This window comes from Oncorhynchus mykiss, chromosome 5 (genome assembly GCF_057628025.1).
Source record: "Oncorhynchus mykiss isolate SJ-2025 chromosome 5, ASM5762802v1, whole genome shotgun sequence".
NCBI classification, from domain to species: domain Eukaryota; kingdom Metazoa; phylum Chordata; class Actinopteri; order Salmoniformes; family Salmonidae; genus Oncorhynchus; species Oncorhynchus mykiss.
Genome location: NC_143026.1, coordinates 90,747,824 through 90,764,855, shown reverse-complemented (window position 1 = coordinate 90,764,855; position 17,032 = coordinate 90,747,824). Strand labels below are relative to the sequence as shown.

General features: G+C 45.6%; 1 protein-coding gene across 3 annotated transcripts in view; it reads left to right on the top strand.

The window, feature by feature from the left end:
- The window catches only part of LOC100135870 (insulin receptor), a 178,037-nt gene that overhangs the window by 148,149 nt on the left and 12,856 nt on the right, over positions 1–17,032 (top strand). For 2 of the 3 annotated variants that reach the window (XM_036978849.2, XM_090236342.1), the window contains exons 5-10: positions 1,469–1,616; positions 1,781–1,992; positions 3,912–4,038; positions 6,183–6,433; positions 8,680–8,847; positions 9,064–9,262. In XM_036978849.2, the coding sequence (XP_036834744.1) occupies positions 1,469–1,616; positions 1,781–1,992; positions 3,912–4,038; positions 6,183–6,433; positions 8,680–8,847; positions 9,064–9,262 (1,105 nt within the window). Of the gene's footprint in view, positions 1–1,468; positions 1,617–1,780; positions 1,993–3,911; positions 4,039–6,182; positions 6,434–8,679; positions 8,848–9,063; positions 9,263–12,483; positions 12,520–17,032 lie in introns of all 3 variants that reach the window. The other variant, XM_036978848.2, reaches the window with a different exon arrangement.

The window sequence follows — 17,032 nt, the reverse complement described above, 5'->3', positions numbered from 1 at the left end:
GAGACACACCAAACATGTGGAAGAAGGTGGTCTGGTCAGATGAAACCAAAATCAAACTTTTTGGCAACAATGCAAAACGTTATGTTTGGTGTAAAAGCAACAGGGTGATGAGCTTTGAACACACCATCCCCACTGTCAAACATGGTGGTGGCAGCATCATGGTTTGGGCCTGCTTTTCTTCAGCAGGGACAGGGAAGATGGTTAAAATTGATGGGAAGATGGATGGAGCCAAATACAGGACCATTCTGGAAGAAAACCTGATGGAGTCTGCAAAAGACCTGAGACTGGGACGGAGATTTGTCTTCCAACAAGACAATGATCCAAAACATAAAGCAAAATCTACAATGGAATGGTTCAAAAATAAACATATCCAGGTGTTAGAATGGCCAAGTCAAAGTCCAGACCTGAATCCATTCGAGAATCTGTGGAAAGAACTGAAAACTGCTGTTCACAAATGCTCTCCATCCAACCTCACTGAGCTCGAGCTGTTTTGCAAGGAGGAATGGGAAAAAATGTCAGTCTCTCGATGTCCAAAACTGATAGAGACATACCCCAAGCGACTTACAGCTGTAATCGCAGCAAAAGGTGGCGCTACAAAGTATTAACTTAAGGGGGCTGAATAATTTTGCACGCCCAATTTTTCAGTTTTTGATTTGTTAAAAAATTTTGAAATATCCAATAAATGTCGTTCCACTTCATGATTGTGTCCCACTTGTTGTTGATTCTTCACAAAACAATACAGTTTTACATCTTTATGTTTGAAGCCTGAAATGTGGCAAAAGGTCGCAAAGTTCAAGGTTGCCGAATACTTTCGCAAGGCACTGTACTTCCATTCATTGTTTTTGCTGTGTTTAACCCCTTATTTTTGGCACTAAACAGTCTCCATATATACTTCCATTCATAGTTGAACTGGTACCGAGGGATCTTCAGACATGTCTAGAGCAAAACAATCGACATGAACGTGCTTGTGAGAGTCTCGCCTTTCATAACAAACACCGCTCTAGCTCTGTCACCTTTCCATAGAGGGGTCATAACAAACACCGCTCTAGCTCTGTCACCTTTCCATAGAGGGGTCATAAACACCGCTCTAGCTCTGTCACCTTTCCATAGAGGGGTCATAACAAACAACGCTCTAGCTCTGTCACCTTTCCATAGAGGGGTCATAACAAACAACGCTCTAGCTCTGTCACCTTTCCATAGAGGGGTCATAACAAACAACGCTCTAGCTCTGTCACCTTTCACCGCAGATGTGGAAGTGTGACCGTCAGCTGATGTGAGCGATTGAGACGCATCCAATGCAAAACAGATATCTCTATCTTAAACTGACAGATTTTTATGGAGATGTTTTTATTATGCTAATTATATGTCCACGGGGGTGCGGAAACTGACTGGTTCCTCTCATAGCAGCAGAGGTTAACTGATTGATTGCCTGACTGATTGTCTTGTCTGTTTCCTCTTTCAACATCAGATAACATAGCCGCAGAGCTGGAGGCTAACCTGGGTCAACTGGAGGAGATAACAGGCAACCTGACCATCAAGAGAGCCTATGCTCTTGTCTCTCTCTCCTTCCTCCGCAAGCTACGCGTCATCCGGGGAGAGACGCCGACCCAAGATGGGTAGGTCTTGAGGAGTAGTGCGCTATATCACACTAGGGTTTTGAAACGTTGCCTGAATTAACAGAGTACCTGGGAGACCAGTGTGCAGATTTATGATTTTGTTCTACTGCTTTAGGCTTGTTATTCATTTTTCTCAACCTTTCTCTCTGTATGTACTTTATCAGGAACTACTCGTTCTATGCTTTGGACAACCAGAACCTGCGTCAGCTGTGGGACTGGAACAAACACAACCTCACCATCCTCCAGGGACGCATGTTCTTCCTTCACAACTCCAAGCTGTGCATGTCTGAGATCCGCAAGATGGAGGTGGTGACGGGCACTAAGGAGAGAGGCATCAAGAATGAAATCGGCAGGACCGATGGAGACCAGGCCTCCTGTAAGACCAGCCAACGTGGAACTTTAGACAAACATGATCGTATTATGTGACCGACCGGCTCGATTTGGTCTCTATCTCTCATTGTTTTTTTGCATTGGATAAAAGTAGAGACTCAGAGCTACAAAATGGTATATCATTCACTATAGTTGAGGAACAATAGGAAAGTAATTATGCTTTTAACTTCACTTTTGAGAAAATGGCCCTTGACTGTTTTGGTACTGACTAGATAGTTCTTCTTTGTCTACACCTATTCAGCATAATTCACAACCTCTTAAGCTTTAGCCCCACCCATCTCTTTAAGGATTCACATGTGAGGCCATGTGCTAAACAGAGTGAGTGTGTTTGTGAATTTAATCTGGAGTGCCCGAGTGTAACTCTGGGCGTTCGTAAACTCAAGAGTGTTGTCAGATTGTCCGTTCGTTCAGAGAGCACACTGGATGCTCTGGCCGAAGAGTAGGGTTGATCCGTGCGTTCTTACCGAACAGCAGTCAAGCACCCAACCTAACTGGCTAACATTGGCTAGCTTGCTAGCTACTTCCAGACACAAATGAGAGAAACACCTCACTCTGACCATTTTACTCGCCCTAGCATAGCTGGTTAGGCTGTCTTTTTGTTATCCAGAGTGTTGGTGACTGCAACTGAGCTGCTGGCAACAATTTAATTAAGCTTTTTTTTTGCCAACGTTTACTGACACGTCCATATTCAACGGGTGTTGAGCCTTCGTAAATTAGTCTGTTATTCTGCGCTCTGGCACACTCAGACGAGAGTGCTCTGAAATCAGAGTAGATAATCAAAGCGAATTTACCAGCTACGACAGTTGTCGCAATGACGTCATAAACATTCTATTGAAATATATAACCAGGCAAAAGTTTGGACACCTACTCATTCAAGGGTTTTTCTTCATTTTTACTATTTTCTACTTTGTAGAAAATTGAAAACGGTACAAATAAAGAAAAACCCTTTAATGAGTAGGTGTGTCCAACATTTTCACTGGTACTGCAGTTACTTGCATAGTGGAGTCTTTTGTTTAGACATGTAGCTAGCTAGCTAAACAATTAACCATAATCCCAATTTACAATGTTTCTACCCTGCAGGAATCTGCAGGTAGTTAACCAAACAGGTTCAATGTTAGCTAGCTAACTTTAGGTGATAACTAGCAATGCAAATGGCTCTGAGATACGAATCATATTACTAGCTAGCTAGCTAGCTAGCAATACACTAGCTAGCAATACACTTTATTAGCTAGCTAGCAATACACTTTAACTTGATGACTTTTTGGCAAAATGAGAAACGTGTAATATCTGAAAATGTAGCTAGCTAGACTATCTTACTCATATACATGGATGTACGCTTCTCCCTCTCTGTCACGATTGCCAAGGTTGCCCTTAGTTTGAAGATGTAATCCGGAGATGTAATCCGGAGACAGGTGTTTTATACAACAGTCTTCTGTGTTCTCATTTCGACTGCATTTTGATAAATGAAAAAAAAAAAGTTTACGTTCAAATAGCTCTCCTGTGAAGTAGAGATGCTCGGCATACACCTAGTTTCCTGAAACGAGTCACATATAGTCGTCATGTAGCAGACACTTTTACCCAAGGCGTCTCATACCATTAACATTTACTATCGAGTATTTAGTGATCCTTTATGGCTTAGTTGATAGAGCGTGGCGCTTGCAACGCCAGGATCGTGGGTTAGATTCCCTCTTTGGGCCACCCATACGAAAATGGATGCTCGCATGACTGTAAGTTGCTTTGGATAAAAGTGGTCAATAGGTCAGTCCTCCAATCTGTATTGGGTTGTTTCAGTTACCTAGCATTTTTAGTTCCCTCTTCTACAATATGGCTATTCTCCCACCTCCCTGATTCGCCCGGATCACTCCTGTCCTTAAGCTCTGTTTGTCTCTGTTTCTTGGTCACCAGGTGAGACCCAGTTCCTGAATTTCACCACGGTGCGCACACAGTCGGACAAGATCCTCCTCAAGTGGGAACCCTTCTGGCCGCCAGACTATAGAGACCTACTGGGCTTCATGGTCCTCTACAAAGAGGCGTAAGTATAAAACGATACATGAGTGAGTTATGCTCTTGCCCTGTGGGACAAGGTTACTATCTCCTAGAGCTAGAGATGCCTTGGTCAACTGTAACTGCTGTTATTGTGAAGTGGAAACATCTAGGGGCAACATTGTCTCAGCCGCGAAGTGCTAGGTCATACAATCTCACAGAACGGGTCCCGCCCAGTGCTGAATGCGCGTATCGCGTAAAAATGTTCTGTCCTCGGTTGCAACACTCACTACCGAGCTCCGAGCTGCCTCTGGAAGCAAATTCAGTACAATAACTGCTCATCTGGAGCTTCATTAAATGAGTTTCCATGACCGAGCAGCCGCACACAAGCCTAAACTTACGATGCGCAATGCCTAGCATCAGCTGGAGTGGTGTAAAGCTCACCGCAATTGGTCTCTGGAGCAGTGGAAATGCATTCTCTGGAGTGATGAATCACGCTTCACCATCTTGCGGTCCAATGGCAAATCTTGGTTTGGCAAATTCTATCTGCCCGAATGCATAGTGCCAACTGTAAAGTTTGGCGGGGGAGGAATGGGGCAGTTTTTCATGGTTCGGGCTAGGCCCCTTAGTTCCAGTGATGGGAAATCTTAACGCTACAGCATACAATGACATTCTAGACAATTCTGTACTTCCGACTTTGTGGCCACAGTTTGGGGAAGGCCTTTTCCTGTTTCAGCATGACAATGCCCCCATTCGCAAAGTGAGGTCCATACAGAAATGGTTTGTCAAGATTGGTGTGGAAGACCTTGACTGGCATGCACAGAGCCCTGACCTCAACCCCACCAAACACCTTTGGGATGAATTTGGAACGCCGACTGTGAGCCAGGACTAATCGCCCCAACATCAGTGCACGACCTCACTAATGCTCTTGTGGCTGAATGGAAGCAAGTCCCTGCAGCAATGTTCCACCGTCTAGTAGAAAGCCTGGCCAGGCCTCCTCAGACGATCTCACAGGTGAAGAAGCCAGACGTGGAGGTCCTGGGCTGGCGTGGTTACACGTGGCCTGCGGTTGTCAGGCCGGTTGCATGTACTTCCAAATTCTCTAAAACAACGTGGAAGTGGCTTATGATAGACAAATAAAAATTCTGCAGTCAGTATGCCAATTCCACGCTCCCTCAACTTGAGACATCAGTGGATTTTTATTTTATGTGACAAAACTGCACATTTTAGAGTGGCCTTTTATTGTCTTCAGCACAAGGTGTAATGATCAGGCTGTTTAATCAGCTTCTTGATATGCCACACCTGTCAGGTGGATGGATTATCTTGGCAAGAGAGAAATGCTCACTAACAGGGATGTAAACACATTTGTGCCCAGAATTTGAAAGAAATAAGCTTTTTGGCGTATGGAAATATTTCTGTGATCTTCTATTTCAGCTCATGAAACATGGGACCAACACTTTACGTGTTGTTTATATTTTTGTCCAGTATAATTACAAATAATTAGCATATTGACCACAAGAAGCCCAAACCGATATGCTTGACTAAAACAGTCATTTTAAACTCTGCTTACATTTGGATCACGTGTCTCTCTCTCTTATGTCTGAGAATATTTGGGAACAGATTTCTTCAATTAAAATGACTTGGAGCTGATTTCCTGCTGTTTTAGTTGTTTTTTTATGTCCAACAACAACAACAACTTTTTTTTTTGTTGCTCAGAAGGCTTGGGGGGGGCAATAGCTTGGGGGGCCAATAGCTTGGGGGGGGGCAATAGCTTGGGGGGGGGCAATAGCTTGGGGGGGCCAATAGCTTGGGGGGGGGCAATAGCTTGGGGGGGGTCAATAGCTTGGGGGGGGGCAATAGCTTGGGGGGGGGCAATAGCTTGGGGGGGGGCCAATAGCTTGGGGGGGGGCAATAGCTTGGGGGGGGGGCAATAGCTTGGGGGGGCCAATAGCTTGGGGGGGGGGCAATAGCTTGGGGGGGCCAATAGCTTGGTGGGCCAAACCCTGCTGTAAAGTGTCAAAAGTGTTGAATCGAAAGGTGTGTTGTTTAAATTGGAGCTTCCATGACTATTTAGATAGGACAGCAGTCTCTAATGGTGTAGATTAGAGTAGCGGGTGGTAGCCGGCTAGTAACAGTAACAGTCGTATCTCTACTATTAGCATGTCAGTGTCTTTCTGTCCTCTCCATCTCCAGGCCTTATAAGAACGTGACAGAGTTTGATGGCCAGGATGCGTGCGGCTCTAACAGCTGGGTGATAGCTGACGTCGACCCTCCACCCCGGGCCACGGAGGGGAAAGAGCAGGCGGAGCCTGGCTTCCTCATCCATCCTATGAAGCCCTGGACCCAGTACGCCATCATGGTCAAGACCCAGCTCTCCGCCTCAGACGAACACCAGGTCCTCGGGGCCAAGAGCGAAATCATCTACGTCCGCACCAATGCCACCAGTGAGTCACAAACACAGTCCTCCGTCCTTACAACATTCTACTACTGAGTCACAAACACAGTCCTCCGTTCTTACAACATTCTACTACTGAGTCACAAACACAGTCCTCCGTCCTTACAGCATTCTACTACTGAGTCACAAACACAGTCCTCCGTTCTAATATTCTACTACTGAGTCACAAACACAGTCCTCCGTTCTTACAACATTCTACTACTGAGTCACAAACACAGTCCTCCGTTCTTACAACATTCTACTACTGAGTCACAAACACAGTCCTCCGTCCTTACAGCATTCTACTACTGAGTCACAAACACAGTCCTCCGTCCTTACAACATTCTACTACTGAGTCACAAACACAGTCCTCTGTCCTTACAGCATTCTACTACTGAGTCACAAACACAGTCCTCCGTCCTGACAACATTCTACTACTGAGTCACAAACACAGTCCTCCGTCCTTACAGCATTCTACTACTGAGTCACAAACACAGTCCTCCGTCCTTACAGCATTCTACTACTGAGTCACAAACACAGTCCTCCGTCCTGACAACATTCTACTACTGAGTCACAAATACAGTCCTCCGTCCTGACAGCATTCTACTACTGAGTCACAAACAGTCCTCCGTCCTGACAACATTCTACTACTTAGTCACAAACACAGTCCTCCGTCCTTACAGCATTCTACTACTGAGTCACAAACACAGTCCTCCGTTCTAATATTCTACTACTGAGTCACAAACACAGTCCTCCGTTCTTACAACATTCTACTACTGAGTCACAAACACAGTCCTCCGTTCTTACAACATTCTACTACTGAGTCACAAACACAGTCCTCCGTCCTTACAGCATTCTACTACTGAGTCACAAACACAGTCCTCCGTCCTTACAGCATTCTACTACTGAGTCACAAACACAGTCCTCCGTCCTGACAACATTCTACTACTTAGTCACAAACACAGTCCTCCGTCTTGACAACATTCTACTACATTGTTATCTGATAAAATTTCACAAGTATTTTCATCAAGACCATAAACATTTTCACTGACAAAAAAGGTCATCTCTAATGTCGTTGTATATAACCCACATAAAGCAAGGTAGGAGCTTCGGTTTCAATGGAACCATCATTACTGAAAGTACAGACACGTTTACCTAGCGGAGTGTTTGTGTATCGACTAGTCTCAATAGCAAGAGGGGCCACTCCATATCTACATTTAGAAAAATAGCTTTGAATATGGTTGAAACGTACACAGGGTTCTGCCCTGGTCATTTAAGAAGGCCGTCGGTGAGCATTTTGTTACTTTCTGGTTGGTTTATCCGTTGGTACCACTTTCGTTCATTGCTCTCTCTGAAAGTGCTTATTCAAAAGCATTACGGTAATTTCTAGAATACACTCTGTCCGTATCAGTGAGGCGAGCCATGTGAGCGGACTTAAAAAAGGCTTTGACGTGGTGATGTAAATTGAACATATTTGCAGTTGCAACATCACAAGCCCGTTAAAATGACGTGTTTACATAGACGTTCATTTGGCATGCTGCAAAATCTCTGCCAATTTAAAAATATATAAATATATATATATTTTTTTTTTGTTAAATGCATAGTCACTGGTGATGCCATGGAATTTTCCAGCCCATGTCATTTCGAATAGCAACATTTGACATGTATTTACCCAAACCAAGGTAAAAAATCTGCAGCACTGTTCAAAACACAGTTAACACCAGTATAATTTGTCCCCATACTGCTCCAGCAGACATAATACCAGGTAGCACCGATGAATCAAACCGTTTTGGTGAAACATTTTAAAAGGTTGGCCAACCATGACTTTACTCTTTACAACGATGACACTAAGGGGCACAATTTACATGGTACGCTATGTACTTAACGGACACAATGTAATCCTAGATAACAGACTGTAGAAGCTAGCTGTTATCCACCAATAGGTTCCCCTCCAGCCCCAGTCTGACAACAATCCTTACTCTTAACTCTAGCAGGGTAGCCTAGTGGTTAGAGCATTGGACTAGTAACCGAAAGGTTGCAAGTTCAAATCCCCGAGCTGACAAGGTACAAAATCTGTCGTTCTGCCCCTGAACAGGCAGTTAACCCACTGTTCCTAGGCCGTCATTGAAAATAAGAATTTGTTCTTAACTGACTTGCCTAGTTAAATAAAGGTAAAAAAAAAAAAAAAAATGTTGATCTTGTTGTTAACATTCCTTACTCTTAACTCTAGCAATGTTGATCTTGTTGTTATTTCAGAGCCGTCCGTGCCTCTGGACCCCATCTCCTCATCCAACTCGTCCTCTCAAATCATCCTGAAGTGGAAACCTCCCACGGATCCCAACGGGAACATCACTCACTACCTGGTATACTGTCAGCAGCAGCCCGAGGACAGCGACCTCTACAAGTTCGATTACTGCCAGAAAGGTCAGACCCAGCGGATTGTCATTGTTCACGTGATTATTTCATATTACAGTTTAGGAAAGGATCGATCAATCGTGTCAGATGATCTCATGGGTCTTGTCCGTTGATCCGTTGACCAATGAGAACGGGATTTGCGGGTCATCCCCTATTTTTGGTGCAGATGTGACATTCGGGACCATTGGGATTCCGTTCAACTGTCTTTTGGCTGTCTGTCTGTAGGAATGAAGCTGCCGTCGCGGGCTCCCACCCACCTGGACACCGAAGAGGAACAGAAATGGAACCAAACAGACGAGCCTGGGCCAGGGAGCCGTTGCTGTTCCTGTCCCAAAACGGAGACCCAGCTCAAGAAGGAGGCCGACGAGTCTGAGTACCGCAAGGCCTTTGAGAACTACATCCACAACGAAGTGTTCGAACCTAGGTAGGATAATAGCAGAGTTACACTACACCGATCATCAAAAGTATGTGGACACCTGCTCGTAAAACATCTCATTCCAAAATCATGGGCGTTAATATGGACTTGGTCCACCCCCCCCCTTTGCTGCTATAACAGCTTCCGCTCTTCTGAGAAGGCTTTCCTCTAGATGTTGCAACATTGCTGCGGGGGACTTGCTTCCATTCAGCCACGAGAGCGTTAGTGAGGTCGGGCACGGATGTTGGGCGATTAGGCCTGGCTCGTAGTCGGTGTTCCAATTCATCCCAAAGGTGTTTGATGGAGTTGAGGTCAGGGCTCTGTGCAGGCCAGTCAAGGTCTTCCACACCAATCTCAAGAAACCATTTCTGTATGGACCTCGCTTTGTGCACAGGGGCATTGTCATGCTGAAACAGGAAAGGGCCTTCCCCAAACTGTTGCCACAAAGTTGGAAGCCCAGAATTGTTGAGAATATATGCTGTTACGTTAAGATTTCCCATCACTGGAACTAAGGGGCCAAGCCCGAACCATGAAAAATAGCCCCAGACCATTACTCGTCCTCCACCAAACTTTACAGTTGGCACTATGCATTGGGCAGGTAGCAGGCTCCTGGCATTCACCAAACCCAGATTCGTCCTTTGGACTGCCTGATGGTGAAGCGTGATTCTTCACTTCTGAGAACGCATTTCCACTGCTCCAGAGTCCAATGTCAACAAGCTTTACGCCTCGCCAGCTGATGCTTGGCATTGGTGAGTGGTGAGTTTAGGCTTGTGTGCAGCTGCTCAACCATGGAAACCCATTCCATGAACTTCCCAACGAACAGTTTTTGTGCTGATGTTGCTTCCAGAGGCAGTTTGGAACTCGTTGGCGAGTGTTGCAACCAAGGATGCGCTTCAGAATTCCCGTTCTGTGAGCTTGTGTGGCTTACCACTTCGCAGCTAAGCCGTTGTTGCTCCTAGACGTTGTCACTTCAAATTAACAGCACTTACAGTTGACCAGGGCAGAAATTTTACAAACGGACTTGTTGGAAAGGTGGCATCCTATGGCGGTGCCACGTTGAAAGTCACTGAGCTCTTCAGTAAGGCCATTCTACTGCCAATGTTTTGTCTATGGAGATTGAATGGCAGTGTGCTCGATTTTATACACCTGTCAGCAAAGGATGTGGCTGAAATAGCCAAATCCACTCATTTCACGGGGTGTCCACATACTTTTGTGTATGGAGTGTATGATTTTAGCAGAGTTACATCCACAAACTGTTGAGATCAGGTATGAGAACAGTAGAGAGGCCTTCATAACATTAGTGTTGAGATCAGGTATGAGAACAGGAGATAGGCCTTCATAACATTAGTGTTGAGATCAGGTATGAGAACAGGAGAGAGACCTTCATAACATTAGTGTTGAGATCAGGTATGAGAACAGGAGAGATACCTTCATAACATACTGTTATAACATAACATAACATAACATAACATAACATAGAACAGTAGTAGCGTCACAGTTTGGCGTTGTAGTAAAGGCATCACAGTCGTCTATACCTCCAGAAATTACCCCAAAGCTCAGGGAACCCTGCCTGAAACTGAGGACTATTGACTAGTGTACGCTCCTAACAAGGCTATTCAGTTAATATACAGTGGGGCAAAAAAGTATTTAGTCAGCCACCAATTGTGCAAGTTCTCCCACTTAAAAAGATGAGAGGCCTGTAATTTTCATCATAGGTACACTTCAACTATGACAGACAAAATGAGAAAAAAAATCCAGAAAATCACATTGTAGGATTTTTTATGAATTTATTTGCAAATTATGGTGGAAAATAAGTATTTGGTCACCTACAAACAAGCAAGATTTCTGTCTCTCACAGACGTGTAACTTCTTCTTTAAGAGGCTCCTCTGTCCTCCACTACCTGTATTAATGGCACCTGTTTGAACTTGTTATCAGTATAAAAGACACCTGTCCACAACCTCAAACAGTCACACTCCAAACTCCACTATGGCCAAGACCAAAGAGCTGTCAAAGGACACCTGAAACAAAATTGTAGACCTGCACCAGGCTGGGAAGACTGAATCTGCAATAGGTAAGCAGCTTGGTTTGAAGAAATCAACTGTGGGAGCAATTATTAGGAAATGGAAGACATACAAGACCACTGATAATCTCCCTCGATCTGGGGCTCCACGCAAGATCTCACCCCGTGGGGTCAAAATGATGAGAGCTGGGACCAAAGTAACAAAGCCTACCATCAGTAACACACTACGCCGCCAGGGACTCAAATCCTGCAGTGCCAGACGTGTCCCCCTGCTTAAGCCAGTACATGTCCAGGCGCGTCTGAAGTTCACTAGAGAGCGTTTGGATGATCCAGAAGAAGATTGGGAGAATGTCATATGGTCAGATGAAACCAAAATATAACTTTTTGGTAAAAACTCAACTCATCGTGTTTGGAGGACAAAGAATGCTGAGTTGCATCCAAAGAACACCATACCTACTGTGAAGCATGGGGGTGGAAACATCATGCTTTGGGGCTGTTTTTCTGCAAAGGGACCAGGACGACTGATCCGTGTAAAGGAAGGAAAGAATGGGGCCATGTATCGTGAGATTTTGAGTGAAAACCTCCTTCCATCAGCAAGGGCATTGAAGATAAAACGTGGCTGGGTCTTTCAGCATGACAATGATCCCAAACACACCGCCCGGGCAACGAAGGAGTGGCTTCGTAAGAAGCATTTCAAGGGTCTGGAGTGGCCTAGCCAGTCTCCAGATCTCAACCCCATAGAAAATCTTTGGAGGGAGTTGAAAATCTGTGTTGCCCAGCAACAGCCCCAAAACATCACTGCTCTAGAGGAGATCTGCATGGAGGAATGGGCCAAAATACCAGCAACAGTGTGTGAAAACCTTGTGAAGACTTACAGAAAACATTTGACCTCTGTCATTGCCAACAAAGGGTATATAACAAAGTATTGAGATAAACTTTTGTTTTTGACCAAATACTTATTTTCCACCATAATTTGCAAATAAATTCATTATATCCTACAATGTGATTGTCTGGATTTTTTTCCCTCATTTTGTCTGTCATAGTTGAAGTGTACCTATGATGAAAATTACAGGCCCCTCTCATCTTTTTAAGTGGGAGAACTTGCACAATTGGTGGCTGACTAAATACTTTTTTGCCCCACTGTAAGTGAAGTATAGACAGTCTGATGGCAGGTAGGCCCTGAACACAGCTGATCTCTCATTCCTCCAGAACAACACCTGCTGTAAGCAACTCTTCTGACAATGGGTAAGCCAATGGCGTTCAAGTGCTGGTGTTAATGCCCAGCCCCTCCTCACCTTGTCAGCCAATCAGAACACAACAACCAGCAGCTCTATGTCAGTGGTGGAATGCGTAATTTGATGCACTAATTCGTTGGGGGGGGGGGGGGGGGTGGTGACGAAACTAGCTCGCCCCCCCACCACCTCTCTGTGCTTCCAATCCTGTGTTTGTGTGTTAATTCACAACTATCAATGTTATCGCCTTGGTGGAGAGCTCTGGGAAAATGTCTTTCCCTCTGTGTGACAATTGAAATGCCTGCTCAACCCAAGCATGATGATGGAGCGTCAGCGCTGTGAAGAAGACCGTGGTTTAATTAGTAAAAGCCTCTATGAGTTCTGTTCCCCTTCTGATCGTAATTCCAGGAATATGTGAGAAGAGATGAATTGTGTAGCGTTCTGTTGCGTCGGCGCCAGAGGCTCTTTGGCAGGTGGACCAGCAGGCAGAGCTGGCTTTCAGACGCGCTGTTGACAGGCCCCTGGGCTGACACACACCCTCCCCGTTTAAGGCATGTGCATAGATGCTGAGATGAGTCATGGGAAATCACTATCTGAGTCGGTCTCATCTGCTTTGCCGAGGTTTCAAGCGGTGTGGTCCGGCCTTGGCTCTTCTGCTTTAACTCTCCAGTCACAAGAGATGTTATCGTTTCTACTACAGCCGAGCTGTAATTTAGTAGCTAGCTGGTGGGGTGGGGTGGGGTGGAGGGGGGGGAATTACAGTGTCTGGGCCCTGAGTGGTCTGTTGCTGTTATTCACACAGTCACAGGAACACTGTGCTCCGTCCCTCCCTCAGGCTAGGGGCCCCGCGCTCCCTTTGTTTGGCCCTGGATGTGTGTGTGTGTTCTAGCGTGCTATCAAGCTAGCCCCAACCCTGTGTGACGTGTGTGTCCCTGTTAACGCTCTGTTCCGGAACCCAGCTGCAGAGGGGGAAGGGGGTCGGGGGTTGTCTGGTGCCCCCATCCACCCCCCCCTTTCCCATGGGAGTGATTATTGTACCCATTACCATCCGTTCATGCAGACTGCCGCCCTGCCGTTTTAGACTGCTACACACATACTGTTCAGACCTCCACACATAAACTAACACGATTTAGATCTACACACACACACACACACACACACACACACACACACACACACACACACACACACACACACACACACACACACACACAGTTGAGACCTCAGCTGGGGTTTAATCCTGAGTCTGAGTGGAAGACATGGTAATTATGGTATAGGAAGTGAACAAGGAGATCAGACTGACAACAGGACCAGACTACTCCTACTTCCCCCCCTTCCCTCTAAACCTTACTGGTGTGGCGATGTCCGGCAGAGTGAGACAGACAGTAGAGTGAATATATATATATATATATATATATATATATGTATATGTATGCATGTATGTATGTATATATATGACGCTTTTATCCAAAGTGGCATCCATTTTGTGTATGTGTGGTCCTGGGAATTGAATCCACTGTCCCAGTGTTGCAAGCACCATGCTCTACTGACTGAGCTTACAGAGGACCACGTGAATGGATAGACTGTTTGTGACCCACCGTGACCCAGTACTGACCTGGTTCAGACCTGGCTAGTTCTGTTCTGATGCCATTTTGGGAGGTCTGTTGTTCTACTGACTGTCTGTATTTATCTGGTAGTGTAGTGACATGGCCAACATGGGGGAGTGTGTTCAGTGGTGCTGTCTGTCTGTCAGCGGCGCTGTCTGTCTGTCAGCAGCTCTGTCGGCGGCGCTGTCTGTCTGTCGGCGGCGCTGTCTGTCTGTCGCCGCTGTCTGTCGGTGGCGCTGTCTGTCGGCGGTGCTGTCTGTCAGTCAGTGGTGATATCTTTCAGTCTGTCCATCTGTCTGTCGGTGGTGCTGTTAGTGGTGCTGTCTATCCGCCTGTCTGTGGTGCTGTCTGTCTGTGGTGCTGTCTGTCTGTAAGTGGTGCTGTCTTTCAGTCTGTCCATCTGTCTGTCTGTGGTGCTGTCTGTCAGTGGTGCTGCCTGTATGGCTGTCTGTCTGGTGCTGTCTGTCTGGTGCTGTCTGTCTGGTGCTGTCTGTCTGGTGCTGTCTGTCTGGTGCTCTCTGTCAGTGGTGCTGTCTGTCTGTGGTGCTGTGTCTGTCTGTCTGGTTCTATATGTCTGTCAGTGGTGCTGTCTTTCAGTCTGTCCATCTGTCTGTCTGTGGTGCTGTCTGTCTGTGGTGCTGTCTGTCTGTGGTGCTGTCTGTCTGTCTGTGCTGTCTGTCTGTCTGTGGGGCCCTCCTGAATGTCTGTCTGTGGTGCTGTGTATGTCTGTGGTGCAGTCTGTCTGTCTGTGGTGCTCTCTGTGTCTGTGGTGCTCTCTGTGTCTGTGGTGCTGTGTCTGTCTGTGGTGCTGTCTATCTGTGGTGCTATATGTCTGTCAGTGGTGCCATCTTTCAGTCTGTCCATCTGTCTGTGGTGCTGTCTGTCTGTCTGTCTGTGGTGCTATCTTTCAATCTGTCCGTCTGTCTGTCTCATTGGTGCTGTCCGTCTGGTGCTGGCTGGCTGTCTGTCTGTGGAGCCCTCTCTGTCTGACCGTCCATCTCTTGTCCGTGGTGCAGTCTCTGTCCGTCTGTCAGTCTGTCCATTGGTGCAGACTGTCTGTCGGGTTGTGTCTGTCTGTGGGGGCTGTCTCTCTCTGCCTGTCTGTTTGTCTGTGGTGCTGTCTGTATCAATGCATCACCCCCACACTGTCACAGCCAGTGTTCTGAAGACTCACTGTGACATCATAACTGTGTGCTCAGCCAGGCAGCCAGCGTTCTGAAGACTCACTGTGACATCATAACTGTGTGCTCAGCCAGGCAGCCAGCATTCTGAAGGCTCACTGTGACATCATAACTGTGGGCTCAGCCCACTCACGGTGACAGATGGATAAAGTCACTCTATGCTGATGTCACCCTGCCTGCTGAGGAAGAAGTTGCCTCAGTCGAACCACGTGATCTGATCAAGCATCAGATTACCATCCCAAAATGTGAACCTCAACTATTAGGAAGATAAGAAAATAAAAAGCTGATTTTTGGGCCCAGGGGGAAGTTGGAACTTCCTTCAACTCTCTGTAGTAGTAGGGTCATACTTGCTTGTTTATCAGGATCCCCATTTAGCTTTTATAGAAGAAGCAGCTACTCTTCCTGGGGTTCTACATAAACACAGGACATGACAAGTAACTAAGCACTTGATACACTGATAGACAAGAACAGTCACACAAATCAAAAATATAACGATGTACAAACAATACAACTAAACTGTAGCTGCCATAGAAATAGATGTATTTTTATATGGTTTCTCCTCTTATCAGCCACAACCTGTTCTGTTCTCAACACTGCTCAGTCTGTAGTCAACTCAAACTTAAACAAACCTAGTTGACTGGCTGGCTGCTAGGCTAGCAGAAGACTCTGTGGCTCCATCTGTTGGTGATGAGTGTAACTGCAGCCTTTCCACCTGGCTGACTGTGGATGAGAACCTTACAATGAAATGCTGAATACAACAGGTGTAGTAGACCTCACAGTGAAATGCTGAATACAACAGGTGTAGTAGACCTTACAGTGAAATGCTGAATACAACAGGTGTAGTAGACCTTACAATGAAATGCTGAATACAACAGGTGTAGTAGACCTTACAGTGAAATTCTGAATACAACAGGTGTAGGTAGACCTTACAGTGAAATGCTGAATACAACAGGTGTAGTAGACCTTACAATGAAATGCTGAATACAACAGGTGTAGGTAGACCTTACAGTGAAATGCTGAATACAACAGGTGTAGTAGACCTTACAGTGAAATGCTGAATACAACAGGTGTAGTAGACCTTACAGTGAAATGGTGAATACAACAGGTGTAGTAGACCTTACAGTGAAATGCTGAATACAACAGGTGTAGGTAGACCTTACAGTGAAATGCTGAATACAACAGGTGTAGGTAGACCTTACAGTGAAATGCTGAATACAACAGGTGTAGTAGACCTTACAGTGAAATGCTGAATACAACAGGTGTAGTAGACCTTACAGTGAAATGCTGAATACAACAGGTGTAGTAGACCTTACAGTGAAATGCTGAATACAACAGGTGTAGTAGACCTTACAGTGAAATGCTGAATACAACAGGTGTTGTAGACCTTACAGTGAAATGCTGAATACAACAGGTGTAGTAGACCTTACAGTGAAATGCTGAATACAACAGGTGTAGTAGACCTTACAGTGAAATGCTGAATACAACAGGTGTAGTAGACCTTACAGTGAAATGCTGAATACAACAGGTGTAGTAGACCTTACAGTGAAATGCTGAATACAACAGGTGTAGTAGACCTTACAGTGAAATGCTGAATACAACAGGTGTAGTAGACCTTACAGTGAAATGCTGAATACAACAGGTGTAGTAGACCTTACAGTGAAATGCTGAATACAACAGGTGTTGTAGACCTTACAGTGAAATGCTGAATACAACAGGTGTTGTAGACCTTACAGTGAAA